We start from the raw sequence: 13,841 nt of genomic DNA, 5'->3' as shown, positions 1-13,841 counted from the left end.
AGTGGTGAAACCTGGTTTCGATCCATTCTGTACATAATTATGTGACTCCTCGGCGCTACGGCGGGTGGACTCGCGTGGGGCACGGGATGAGCACGTTTCTAGGAACCGGATCGACTCAAGCCAGAGCACACAAATATAAGCGCGGCACGCCATAGTCAGCCAGGTCCCGCGGGGTTCCACATTATCACTTAGAGAGCCTATGCTGTCGGCTGTTCAAGCGAACGATGGATAATACGAGATCGTTGTTGTTGCTATGGCGAAAGTAACAAATGGTTTTCCAGCCTAGCAACGACCTTTTTCTGAGGTCCGCAGCTTTGAGATGGCCCCCAGGAACTGCGAGAATGCTAAGTCACGTGCATTTCCTAATACCTAGCACCCCCCAGACTTTCACCCAAAATCATTTCACCTGCTCACTGAGCAGAGGGGTGAGCAAGGGTGAGCAGATGGAGTCCATTGTCACCCCCTTCAGCGGTCTCCCACCGCTCCCTGCCAAACCCTCCTCCATTAACACCCAGATTTCTCTTTGCAACATGGCGCCAGGACTCCCTCTCTCAAAGCTCGAAATGATCCAGCACATGATATTGAGCAAATCACTGACTGCCTCGCAAATGGCCAAAGCTGCTGAATGTAGTATAACGTTCAATTATCAACATCAGCAACAACCTTCGCCGGTTCGGAAATGTCAGAGCACCCCCAACTCGAGTAGGTCGACGACGGACTGTAACGCCTCCGATGATAGAAGCACTATGTGATCGCCTCCTCGAAAAGCCCGGTCTATATGTGGACGAGATGGCAATCTTTTTATGGGACGAGTTTCGTGTTCAGGTCACAAATTCAAGCCTTAAACGCGCTCTTGCTTCGGTGGGTTGGTCAAAGAAGGTGGCTCGACAGAGAGCAAAGGAACAGAATGCGGATCTACGGGATTTCTACATACATAACCTGTCAGGCTTTCAGTCGTACCATTTGGTCTACGTGGATGAGTCTGGGTGTGATAAACGAATCGGGTTCCGAAGGGCTGGCTGGTCTCCGTTAGGCACGGCACCATTGCAGGTAGCCAACTTTCATCGTGACCAGCGGTACCAGATACTGCCCGCATATTGCCAAAATGGAATTGTAATCTCTCGTGTATTCCAGGGCTCCACGGATGCTGCAGTCTTCGAGGACTTCATTGATCAGCTTCTTCGGCATTGTGGGAGATGGCCTGAACCAAGGTCCGTTCTAGTTATGGATAACGCATCCTTCCACCATTCTGATCGTATTGAGGAAATGTGCATCGAAGCAGGAGTAAAGCTCGTGTATCTACCACCTTACTCACCTGACTTGAGGAGTTCTTCTCTGAGTTGAAGGCATATATTAGACGGAACTTTGTGCGGTATGAGGAAGACCCAGAACAAGGATTTCAAACTTTCCTCGAGCGGTGCATTGAGGTTGTTGGATCTCGAAAACAGAGTGCCTTGGGTCATTTCCGACATTCTGGGGTGGTCATTGACACCCATTGCTAGTTGGTAGCGTTAGAGGCGATCTGGCGTTAGGCCTTACAGTGACACAATATATAAATACTAACAGCTACAAAAATTACTCGATTCTCTGCCGGCTCTACTTTTTGTGTATACAGTTGTGGTTTAATCATCTAATTAAGGATTTGCATAAAACAGAAGTGATTTAAAAGCCAATCTAGTGTCTATACGAGCGCCTTCTTACGCTTTCATGTGTGTTCAAGCTGCGGCCTGCGTAGCTTGGTCGTCCAGCGAGACATTCCTTACACACTTAACCCATTGGCCAATATCTCTCACGAATTGGCGTGCAATACCCACCACAATCCCTTTGTCGATGAAGAATGAGGGATCTTGGTCCTCGTGAATCAGTCTAAGATCAAGACCATTGGCTAACGCCACATTGCATGCTTGCCGAAACTGTGCTTTCAGATTTTCGTCGCCAACATTCGATTCATGCCATGCGCAGTAATCTTTGACAGCTTCATCTCTTAGCCCAGTAAGATCGAGGTTTTCCATGACTTGGACATTGGGTGGCAGAACCATTGCTGAAGCTGCGGTTGGGTTGGACGTGTCTCGTTGCGGGGAAGATTGCATCCCATTGAAGTTGATATTGATAGGCTGACAGCTTCCTGGGGTGCCTACCATCTTGTTCTTCTGAGATTGTTGGCTATCCATCCTGTGCCGCTCTTCCATATATAGTTCTTCACGGAAATTATCTGGGACGTCTTCATGAGACTGCAAGGTGCCGCCTTTCTCCACAAAGGCGATCAAACACTTCAGTTGATGGCTCCTCAATTTATAATGCTTTTTCCCGTGGGGGTCTTGCCAGCAATGTGGGCCGAGATGGCATGAGGAGGATGGGCAACGCATCAGGTTGTAAACACCCCGCCATATCGATTCTTGCCCAGACACGTTTTCTTCGGCATCCAGTTGAGCGTCTCGCTCATTGAGCATTCGTTTAGTGACCGATGACCTTCCTCTTTTCTCGACCCTACCCGAGGTAATTTTGTGGAGACAGTTGTCTTCAACATATTTGAAGGTAATACTTAGCCTCAGTTTCTTGCCTCGACGAAATAGTTCGCCCCACTTCAGCAGCTGCTTTTCAACAACAGTCCAATCGATGTCGAGATGGTCAAACCGTTTCATCAGGTCGCGTTGGGAGCGATCATTCACCGATACAGCGATCGAGGTGTCGTCCGACCTTACCCTTCCTTTACGGGGGATCTTCCCTTCTAACAACCTCTCAAGCTTACCCTTCAGGGTCTTCGGCCAATAAGCACTCGGAGCCAGGACTACATCCTCTTCAGTGTCTCGTGAGAGCACCTTCTTATTCACCGTAACTTTCCATTCTATCGTATATTGGATGCAGTTTGCCGGAAGCTCGTCACTTAGCATCCCATCGTGCCACTCGGATAGCTGGAGCAGTCTGGGTCTTTCGGTTTGATGTTGGCACAGGTCTTCTAGATCGTGCTCGGAGTGATACTCGGGGGAAGGGCTCAGCCCACAGCTTAACGCAGGCGTGCGACCGTAGTATCCTGGAGTGGGAGCATATTGCGAATCTTGATCTCCTGGTTCAAGGACATGCGGTTGAAAATCACGTTCATCGGGATACGAATCAGTAGTCATCGTCTTCGTCTGAACGCTCCAAAGGATCCAACGTCAGCATGATCACAACCAGTCAGTCAAGCAAATGCTAGTCCTCCATTAGAAGGTCAAGCTTGCTACACAAAGCAAATAAACTTTACCCACTAGTACTGTCTCTATACAACGCGCTCGGTGTAGAGATGCGCGGTTGACGGGAGTGGGATTCGAACTCCTGCCACGTCTCCAGACGAGAAGAGCAAACACCCCCTCTGTTTGGCCTGTTTGCAGGGTCAACGTTCTAGAAACCCTAAGAACCATACAGGTCTAATACAGAACCTATTTTTATGCTGTTATTTACACGTGTATTAAATTACTGCCAAGACAGGGGTTCAGGGGAAAAGTAACTGTAATAGGTAAGCGTGTTTCAAAAGAGGGTTCGAGATAGAATCCCCGTGTGTAAGTGGTGAAACTAATTTCGATCCATCCTGTATCAATTTGATTGTGTCCCTAATATCTACTTTAAAGGGTGCCCAGCCTCTCAGTTTAAAACAGAAAGACAGATACACAGCAGACAAATATGAGAATATAGTACCATAAAATTTCATCATATTCATTGACCAAAAATTCCAGGATCTCACTGCCACTGATAGTAGCGTTGGAGTCGTCTCGGATCCATCCAATGGACCCGAATCGATGTTCTATACGAATCAATAAGATTGATGGGCTCTATGATGAAAGGTATATAGTTGATTATTACTCGATCAATCTGTTGAGCCCATTGATGTCCGATCCTAAATATATTGCTCGCATCCTAGATTCAACACTCTTCCTAAACGTGGTTCTCTATCCAGACTAATTATCAAAATTGATCGAATCGGTCCTACTGTCAATCCATTACTTCGATTCTCAATTGAGCAGTCAATTAAAATTGAGCATATATATCACTATGACCCCGTAAAACCATCAATGATTTTGCTATGTTCTATTCTACTGAGTTCCTCATATTCATCAATTGAGCATTTCCGCCCTAGGATGCCTACTACCGCCGATACGATAAAATAATCTCTTAGAAGTATCTTACCAAACAGCGAATATTATCAATATAATATGCCACCAACTAAAAGCCCCTTGATAACCTAGATACTATCACTTGAAAAAGCCTAGTCATGATTGAGGCTCCTAATCAATCGTTATTATCTAGCTAAGACTTGCAGACCTCTCTAAATTAATATAGGGCTCCACTGATATTGAATGAATTGTTTACTTACCCTAATATATGTATCTACCGTGCGGACCTGGAGATTCCACAGAAAGAAGCCAACCACGGTTTTGTAGGAAAGTCAAATTTAGCTTTTATTTTTATATTAAAACTACTATCTTTAACTAAAGATACAATGACTGAAAGCGCTTTCTGATTATATAAGTCTAAAGCTTTACTTAATATCTAAATTACGATAGCGCAGCATGTTCTCGAGTGGCAAGCAAATCCCACCCTGTGATAGTGCAACGGCCGTGTATTATATAAGTCAAGGAGGCCTTCGGAGCCTAGCTTGAAATCGTAGCGAATCCGTGCTCCTAGCAATATAGTAGCAACCTGATTGAGTGTTTGTGATTTTCATCGTGAATTTGCCTCTACCTTCTCAGACAGATTCCCCTACCGTCACTGCCATGTTTTGTTTGGCATTGGCAAGATAGTAACTTCGACCTCGTAGCAAAAGTCCATGCTTCTGCAGCAACCATGGAACCGGTGCAAGCGCAATCATCACGAGAGCACACGCGGTCATGACCCAATCAAACCCAATGCAATCTATAAGTGGAATTGTGAAAAGCGGGAATACACAGGAAAGCAAGTATCGCATGGATACATCGATGGCTAAGGAGGAAGCACCGAGACCGGCACCGTATACCTCATTTTTATAAAGAGGATAGACCAGCTGTACCAAAAGTTAGCCTCTAGCAAGGAGATAGTTCTGGAGCATACTGACCTGGGAGAGGGCAAACCCGAGCCCGTACGGAACGCCCGCTAGGAGGGGACAAATCCAATGGATTGTTGGACGGGCAGTCCAAGCCAGCCTGAACATTCCGTTAGGCAGTGTCTCACGGTGTTTGTTGTTTTAGAGACTCACCAAAAGATGCTTGCTGGCAAGAGAATAGCTGCTAGCATAGCCCCTGGCAGATTATCTTCGGGGGTGGGGCTGACTAGTCCCCGTTTGCGCCGGTCTACCAACGCCAAGACAGGCGCAGCGAGTAGGGATCCAACTAGGAGTGGTAAAAACGCCAATCCCACTTGGTAAGAGGAAAACCCGTAAATTCGCTCCAGTACAGTAGGGTAACCAGCATAGAGAATGAAGATGACGATTTGACTCATCGTGACGATTGCAGTGGTAGGAAATATGATTGGTTCTACCAAGAGCATATGAACAGGTCGCGCAAAAGCCGGTGCGAGGGCCTTGCGCCAGCTATCGCGAGGTAGGTTCAGTGCTTTCCGCCTGATTTCAGGCTCGAAGGTTTCCGGGACGAATAACATGGCAAGGAAGCAGGTCCCAACAAGAATGGCAGTAAGCCAGAAGGACCATCGCCATCCATAGGAAGCTACAATGGACTCTCCAACCACGGGCCCAATCTCTGGAGCGATAGCCCCCCCCAGGCCATAAAATACGAAGAGTAGGACCCCAAGCCTGTCTTCAGGCATCCTCCAGAGGTCATTCAGGACGCCGGCGAAGACTGTTATAGCAGGAGAGCCCACCAGTCCCGAAATGGCGCGACAAAGGGCAATTGTATAAAAGTCTGTCGCGCATCCGGCTATTACTGTGAAAATAACATGCAGTAGAAGCGATGTCTTGTAGATGTACTGTCTTCCAAACTCTTCCGAAAGAGCAGATGTGCACATTGGGCCAACGACGAAGCCCATTGCGTAGAATGTGACAGGAGATATGGCCAGTGTTCGTCCAACGTTGAATTCCTGCATAATACCTGGGATACTGGCGATATAGATTGAAGTCGCTAGTGTACTTCATGCAAATCTAGTAAGATACTTGCTCGCTTACCAACATGGACCGTGACTTACATAACCAGAAAAGAGGCAATCGCGCCTATGGATATCAAGATTTTCCGCTTGACGCACCAGGTGCGAGCACCGCGATATGGCATTGCGCTATGATGGATACCTGGGCAAAAAGCCATTGGCTGAGAATCTACCTCATGAGAATGAGCTAGTTGCTTTTCGGTATCGAAGTTTGGCAATGATAGCGGCTCGTGCAGATCTGGAGGCTGACAGTTTACAGCAAAGCTTTCGTGCTGTTTGGCCATATCGCAGCACCCAAGTATCATGCGAACTCGATTTGTGGAAGTAAAAGGCACGAAATAATGAAATGCAGAGAGGGGATGATCCAGGACCAGCCTTGCACTTCTTGCAGGTGTAGGGCTCGAATTTGGTGAACAGCAGGTAATATACTCACGCCTGACTTTCAAATTTATGATAGCAAGATATTCTAATATAGCAGTGACTATCGCGTTCCTTTCAACAGACAGGAATATCCGAAGCAAAGGCGATCCATAATTTGCCCGTAATTCAGCATTATTTCAGCTTCAAATTACGGCACTGGGCGAGACAGGATCCGGAATCTCTACAACTGGACTATTAAGTTCAAGCAAAATAGTTACTTGCCCCGAGCTTCTAAGATATGCTAAATAAACATACAGCAATTGATGCATACTCCCTAGCTTTTCCTAAATTAGTCTTAAGTCAAACAAGCCATGCCCACTTTACCGTAGAACTGAAGGAAAAGTCAAATTCGCCTATAGCACCACATAAAATTCGTATTTCTTAATAGAGTGGCCAGTTGACGATCATTGGGGTGGTTCAATAGATTGGTTGAATAGAAATTACATTATAGATTGTTGGAGCGCCGGAGTGTTCAAACGAAGATGGGCATAGGTGGTCAAAATTTGGTGAATAAAATGAGTACGTTAGCGAGGAAACTGCAACAATTAAATGCCTTTTCACCACATCTGCCCACAGTTACGCAGAAGCCCAATGTGCGTCAATAGATTTATAGGCATGCAATGGATCACCTAGCCGAGCTCTTCCTTACCACGTTGTTTCAAACGCTGGAGGTCTTCATTCAATTCGTCTATGAGCGCATTGATTCTTGCATACCTGGAAAATGTGAAACCACTCATTGTGGAATTTGGGCGGAGAAAGGATGTGTTATAATATCAGCGCACCACGAACCATATAGCATCATATCGACTTGTTCCTCAACCGTAATAACACTAATCCATGAAATATTACTATGCTCACTGCAAATTCCTTTATGGACCAATCATAGGAGGCACTGAAGGCTCAGGTGCTAATATCATAATACTAGCCATTCTGTTGATCTATTCAACGCATCTAAGAATATCGAGAAGTCGAGGAGGTATGTGTAAAGTCACCTGTTGTACAACGAAGGTCTTGAAGGAAAGAATGAGGTGGTGAAATTGTTTCAAAATGTCACAAAAGGAACATACGGTATGCGAAAGTATTTTGACAGATGAGCCCTGAAAGTATGTTGAATCAATTTACTTCCACTCTATGTTCGGGAAAAAAAGAAGCACCACAGCGCCCTCTCGTGTCTGGGCTACTTGATAGTTAAACCCACTGCTATATATCAACGGCGAACGAATGTCTTTATTCCCACCTTATGTTGTTATTTTCTCTTTTACCTCTGAATCTGCGACGCTATGGCTTCCTGGTATATCATATCTTCCCTCCTTTTTTCCTTCCTATTCCGCCAGATACTGGAGGGGAAAGCGACATTGGGTCTCATTGAGAATATTCTACTCGTCGCCTTTACACACTTTGCAGAGCTCTCTCGGACAAGCATTGTGGTCATTTTGGCTATCTTTGTCTCGATCGCGTTTTGGCAAACACAATTCGAATATTTGGAGTCGAAGCATGACAAAAATCCACCCGCAGCCCCTTCTGGTTGTATGGAAAAGCCTTGGCAAGGTGGCTGTCATGTGCATGCTATTCGGGATCAAAATAAGAACCCGGCCTACAGATCAGATAACGCGCCTCAAGTCCAAGAGATTAATAAGAATCTTCACACCAAAAAGGCCTTTCACGGACGGGTTACAATGTTCCCATGCGATCTCCGGCACCTACGCCGATCCGGTTTTAAAGACGATTATCACCATTCATACCTCTACGTAGGGTATCCAGTTGGCCTAAATGCCTGCTATAGCCCCTTGGTTACTGTTGAGCCACCTTATTGCCCTGGGTCCTTCCTGCCTATCAAAAAAGCATGGTTCAGTATCAGACCTGAAGATCACGCATTTAACGGTGGAGCCGACCTTTCTATGACTCAAAAGCTACAGACCTTTCTATTATCCGAGGTTGTTATCAATGAGTAACAGATTGATGAGATCATGACTGACGATTCATAGGGAGAGGATCCTGCCGAGTGGCCTTTTGCATACCTCTTAACGCCCCCAAGTGTCACATGGCAGTTAAACAATCCACTCGCATTTTGGTACCTGTATAGTGCCAATAAAGAGCTCACTGCAATGATCGTTCAGCTTCAAACATCGTATGGCGAGCGTCGACTATGGCTAACACGAAACTCGCGGAAGAATGCGCTAGACACAGGTCGCTTCTGCTTTCGAGGCGAATTTAAGAAGGATTTACAAGTTTCACCTTTCACTCCCCTCGAGGCTAGCTATGTGATTGACTCGTCTGACCCTTGTGCCCTTCCATTGCGAAATATCAACATCATGGTGACCCTGAAAAAGGGAAGTAAAGCAGTCATGCAAGCTGAAGTGACCTCTATCCGCCCACCCCTTGACGCTGCCACTGCGAGTCTAGGCTCCTCCATGCTCTTCCTCTTGAACTGGTGGTGGGTTCCCATGTGCACTGTTGTGGTATTTCGTATTCTGTTCAAAGCTTCGAAGATTTACTTGTTACATACGAAAAAAGAACTGGATATTCAGACAAGAGCGGAGCCTATGAAAACGTCCATCGCAAAGTCTGCAAGGCTTTCTGAAAGGTAAGGTTGCACTTTGATCATCCCCGGTAATTTGAAGTATACAAAATACTGACTGTTTCGTAGAACATTGGAGAAATATTTTCATTTGATTTTATCCTCCGCAGTCCAGAGACAGTCTCACATTAAGACTGTGAAATACATTACTCCCGGAGAGCACTGCGAGAGGGTTCGCCTTATCCATTCAAATGGTCTTGAATCAACTAAAGAAGGCTTCATGTGCTCCCTGCGGGCCAAAGAAGATGAAAATCACAGAAATTACGAGCAGATAGTCTTTCAAGTCAACACACCGACCTTTTACTCCAGATTCTTTCACTATAGGTCTCCGTCTGCAGCTATGGAGAGTGAACTCCTGGATAATGAGCGAACTCGCACGGTGTGGTCATCACATCCCCAAGAGTTTACTTCCTTGTTTCCGCAAGAAGAGGTAGATTCCTGGCTTGAGCCTCTAGACTGGCGCTGGAGAGCTATATCCATGCTACGGACTGCCCCCACGAAGCTCAATTTCCCACGTCAGATAGACTACCAATCGTTCAAAGGCCTCTCTTTAACAGACTATTTGATAATGCAAAATTGCTCGAATCAGCAATTTCACGCATATAGACGTGCTCTGATTCGTCTTTTTCTGGGGCACTGGATAGGAGGGTTCTCGATAGGATCCATCAAACAAGGAGACTTTGAACTGATTGGACTAAGCCGAGATGCCATCCTGATGATGCAAGAAGCTCTTCTCAAAGCCGGTCTTACAATTCTGGCCATTCATCTTGCAGGAATCATAACGACCGAGCCGGCTAGTGGCGCCTATGTACCATTCGTAATGGTTGGCGTGGCGGGTTTAAACATTTGGGCATGTTTCAAATCTATACTTTGATATGTTGGCAGTCAAAGCCTCGAGTTCAGGCAACTCTATGCCTGGGGCTCGGGGCTCATCCGAAAATTAGTTTGCTGAAATTCTACACCACTGTAGCGGAAATATATGTAGCGTCTGTCTCAATCCAAAAGGCTGTTTATTTTTGACAGACAAGCAATCATACAAAACTGAAATTCAAATTCGTATTGGCGTAGTTATATGATCAGTTCAGCATGAGTGTACATTTGTAGTGAGTCTTCAATATCTGAGCCGTTCTTCCGAGGCGACAATTTCCCCTCTGATTCCATCGCTCATAATTGTAGACACTCGAGGGCATCTAGGCTCTTGTAACATAATTTGCCACATTTTTCTCACTTTTTTAGATAGAAGACACATATCGGAGTAGGTTCATGAGACTTTGAGATCGTTCCTTTCATCCCACAAATTCCTGTCTCTTGTATTTCACGAATCTTTTTCTCCCAAGAAAAATAATACTGTGTGCGAACTGGATGCTTTTCAAACAACTTCCGTCTAGCCCTTCTTGAAAGGCAAAAGATTTCAGCGCCTAGAGAAATGGCTTCACCCGCGTATAGTAATATCCGGGCGCTTTATCTTGCAGTGATCGGTGCCTATATCTCTAATCTCTGGCAGTGTCACAGTGAATTTATTTTCCTCGTAGACGTATCCAGGCTAGACTTACTAGGGAATTAGGTCTTGGTCGTAATGTAACTCACCCTCTAGATAACTTGTCACTAAAAGAATGTAATGGCGTTGACAAGATCTGCACCCTGAGGTTCCAATCATTCCGCAGTTTTAAGCCAACAAGTGCAGGGCTAGCACCTACCTAAGCAGTCTTCTTGATCCACCTATCAATCTTAAAATAGCTCTTCGAAGTCTGTTTTCTTTTTGCTGGAACGAAAGGCAGCCCATTGACGATAAAGTCAAAGATCTGTCGTGGGATGTGCATGAGGGGGGCATTCTTCAACCTTTATGTGAATCAACCGACACTATCACCATCCCTTGAAAAGTGAAGAATATAAAACCATGACCATGGCGCATCAAATTTTCTTGTTAATTGAAAGGGCCAAGAGGTGTTTGATGAACTCATTGAGAGTCACTATCGAAATCTGCTTCCTCTCCAACGCTTGCCTTTTCTTTTCCTAAGACTCACTTCTATGGCCTTAGGGTTGATTTCTCACTAAGAAAATGCACCGTGCTTGACAATATTTCTTATGTCATTATATTTCACCAAGTGTTCTGAATGTTGGGCTTAAATGTCGGTCGGCATAAACTAGGTAGCGAGCACTTTCTGGATGCCTTTGCATTAGTGTGGGCCGATCAATGAAAGCTCTGCAGCTAAGGTTGTGGCAGTGAGTTCCCGAGATAAACGAACGCGGTGGGGGCAGTGAATTTCGCTAGGGACTATATTCCTTTGTCCCGTCAGAATTTTCTTTCCTTTCCTCATGGCCTTTCCGGTTCTTATATGTATTTCATAGTGGATTCAGAGCTCGTCACATTTGAATTTTATCATTACCGATATTGCAAAGATGCATCCTCTGTCAATTGCAATTCTAGTCTTCATTCATACATTCATTTCTAGAGCCGGAATCTTCGAGGTTATAGACTACGATCGGCAGTGTTTGATATGGTCTAGCGATAACCATGGCTGCACGGGTTACTCTACATCTTTTGCCAAACTAGATGGGGATGATTGTTCAATTACTATTCACCGTCATAGTTCAGATATATTGCCGCTGCTAATATATTACTAGAGCTTAGTGAGCAAAAGTCTACACTCAGCGTTGATATATGCGGCACAGAAGATGGTTCATCAGTTGCTTGGATACAGGTATATTAGACGGGCTTAGTTACTTTTTTCAATAAAAATGGACAGAGATCGACCTGCGTACTCAATGAGGGACTCAAGGCTGGTAGCTGGTGCATTCCATCTGAGTCAGAAGTATTCACAACAAAATTACTCTCTTACCCCACATTGCGGACTGCCTTAGATTCTGTTACCAAGAGTTCACTATTCCCCACTATTTCTACAGCAACTCCATCTACAGGTATGTCACCTACAGTCACTCCATTTAGCGCCACTACCTCTACTGCAACGCTATCTACCACCACTTTATTCACCACCACTTTACCTACTACCAGCACGAAAGATGATCTTAACACTGTTATTTGTCACGTTGTGATTTATCCATCATTTACAACAACCACTAGCTGTTCAGCTTTGTCATGAAGAAAGGCCAACTGAAAGGGAGACTTGGGCATAGAAACACCTATCCTTTCAGTCTCAAGATCTACCTTCAAATTTCACATTGTCAAATACATTAGCCGAGGATTGTTAGGGGAAACAGCACCCCGTGTCAAAAACGTCACTCAAAGATCGCTTGTCAATGTCATACGATAGCAATGATTGGTTATTAACTCCTTTTGAACAGTAGTGGCTTTAACTAGTGTAGTGGGGAACGGTTGCGGTTTCCTACACATTGTTACACGTGACACGTCACGTGCTGGTCATGACAATTTTAGTTCTCTAGATATGATCCCCAATTTGAGTTCCTTGTGATCCTTTTGATTTATTTCCCAACAGGAACCCGCGTTACTTGATATTACAATTTAGACCAGATGAAGTTTTTCCGACCCGTATCATGACGTCGGTTTTACAGTACTGGAATGGAGGACTTGTATATATCTAGGACCTGGAAGACATTATTGAATAGCACGCTTCTACACCTCTCTGACCTGCACATGTAGGTGCTCCCCGCGAATATCTCATGCAACCTATGTTTGCTTGTGTTGTTGTTTGTGTAGCTGGATCGACCCGCACATCCTCAAGTGTGCTGCTAACGAGCGTTCCCTTCTTCACCAGGTAGACTTGTATGAGTAATATATTGGCTTTTCCTAGCTAATATCTCATATCAGACGCTGAAAGTACAGTTGGTAGCGAAATCAGCTTCCCCCCTAAAGATCGCTTTTATTTTTCGGACCCCACTGCTAAGGCACTAGTCCGAATATTTATTCAATAGATATAAATGAAAGGTTGATGGCTTAAGATAATGACCGGTATCCGAAGCTGGAGTTCCGTTTCAAATTTACAATACCATATTCATGGATTAACTGAGCATCCTGGTATATCTTTCGTGGTCTCATTTTTTTATTAACTGAATGTCAACTCGGGATTGGCTCGTGCAGCCAAGTCAATTCATTGTGCAAGTCTGGGCTATAAGGGGCATTTGGTTTGTATTAAACCTTAGACATCATGAGGCCGATGATTGTTCAATGCTTTATAGAAACTTCTCCAAACCCTGTTTTTCTTCTCTAGGAAGTAATTCGTCGATAGAAGAGATGAAAGTTGGTTGCCACTGATGGGCTTGATACGTGTCAGTGAACTTTAAAGCTCTATTGCAGATAGAAAGGCACTGTTTGACGGATTTCTTTTCTCGTGCAACCATTTCTTCTGTCTCAGACTTCTCCTGAATCAGATCTGCAATTATGGGACAATCTGCTAGGTCATTTAAGTCTGACTGAGCATCCCGAATCATGCTTTGATATTGCTGAAGCACGACGCTGGTAAGGGAAACTTGTTGACTAAATGAGACTATTAGATAATGTCACCACTTAGTAGAAAGACTGAATACGCACAGTCTTGCATTCCCCAGAGCCACTCTGAATGTCACGTTGTAGCTAGAAACCATGTGTGCCCATTGCACGATTGCTTTGTCTCCTGGCTGCACGATATATCTGGCGATCTTCTGGGTGATAGATGCACGTTGTAGATCACATTGTTGAATCGGTAGCTCTAGTGCTAGTATATCGTTACCTCAATGTTTTGTCGCGCCCTTCAGGGCAACCAAGGTCTGTGTCAAAAATCTC

General features: G+C 45.0%; 3 protein-coding genes across 3 annotated transcripts; 1 reads left to right on the top strand and 2 right to left on the bottom strand.

Annotated features, from left to right (window-relative positions):
- Positions 1 to 1,715: 1,715 nt before the first annotated feature.
- Positions 1,716 to 3,122, bottom strand: N7484_008183 (uncharacterized protein; the record flags this gene model as incomplete). The annotated part of the gene is made up of 1 exon (XM_057118570.1): positions 1,716 to 3,122. One exon carries the CDS (start codon positions 3,120 to 3,122, stop codon positions 1,716 to 1,718), a length of 1,407 nt encoding a protein of 468 aa, XP_056971605.1.
- Positions 3,123 to 4,720: 1,598 nt separating this feature from the next.
- Positions 4,721 to 6,230, bottom strand: N7484_008182 (MFS general substrate transporter; the record flags this gene model as incomplete). Its single annotated transcript, XM_057118569.1, has 4 exons — positions 4,721 to 5,014; positions 5,066 to 5,153; positions 5,207 to 6,091; positions 6,148 to 6,230. The coding sequence occupies 4 exons, from the start codon at positions 6,228 to 6,230 to the stop codon at positions 4,721 to 4,723; spliced, it is 1,350 nt and encodes a 449-aa protein (XP_056971604.1).
- Positions 6,231 to 8,630: 2,400 nt separating this feature from the next.
- On the top strand, positions 8,631 to 9,113 carry N7484_008181 (DUF1365-domain-containing protein; the record flags this gene model as incomplete). Its single annotated transcript, XM_057118568.1, has 1 exon — positions 8,631 to 9,113. The coding sequence occupies one exon, from the start codon at positions 8,631 to 8,633 to the stop codon at positions 9,111 to 9,113; it is 483 nt and encodes a 160-aa protein (XP_056971603.1).
- Between the last annotated feature and the right edge of the window lie 4,728 nt (positions 9,114 to 13,841).

Source organism: Penicillium longicatenatum, assembly GCF_028827895.1.
Source record: "Penicillium longicatenatum strain IBT 33135 chromosome Unknown contig_4_segment0_segment0, whole genome shotgun sequence".
NCBI lineage: Eukaryota > Fungi > Ascomycota > Eurotiomycetes > Eurotiales > Aspergillaceae > Penicillium > Penicillium longicatenatum.
Note: the sequence above shows the minus strand (reverse complement) of the source record. Positions and strands in the feature narration are given on the sequence as shown.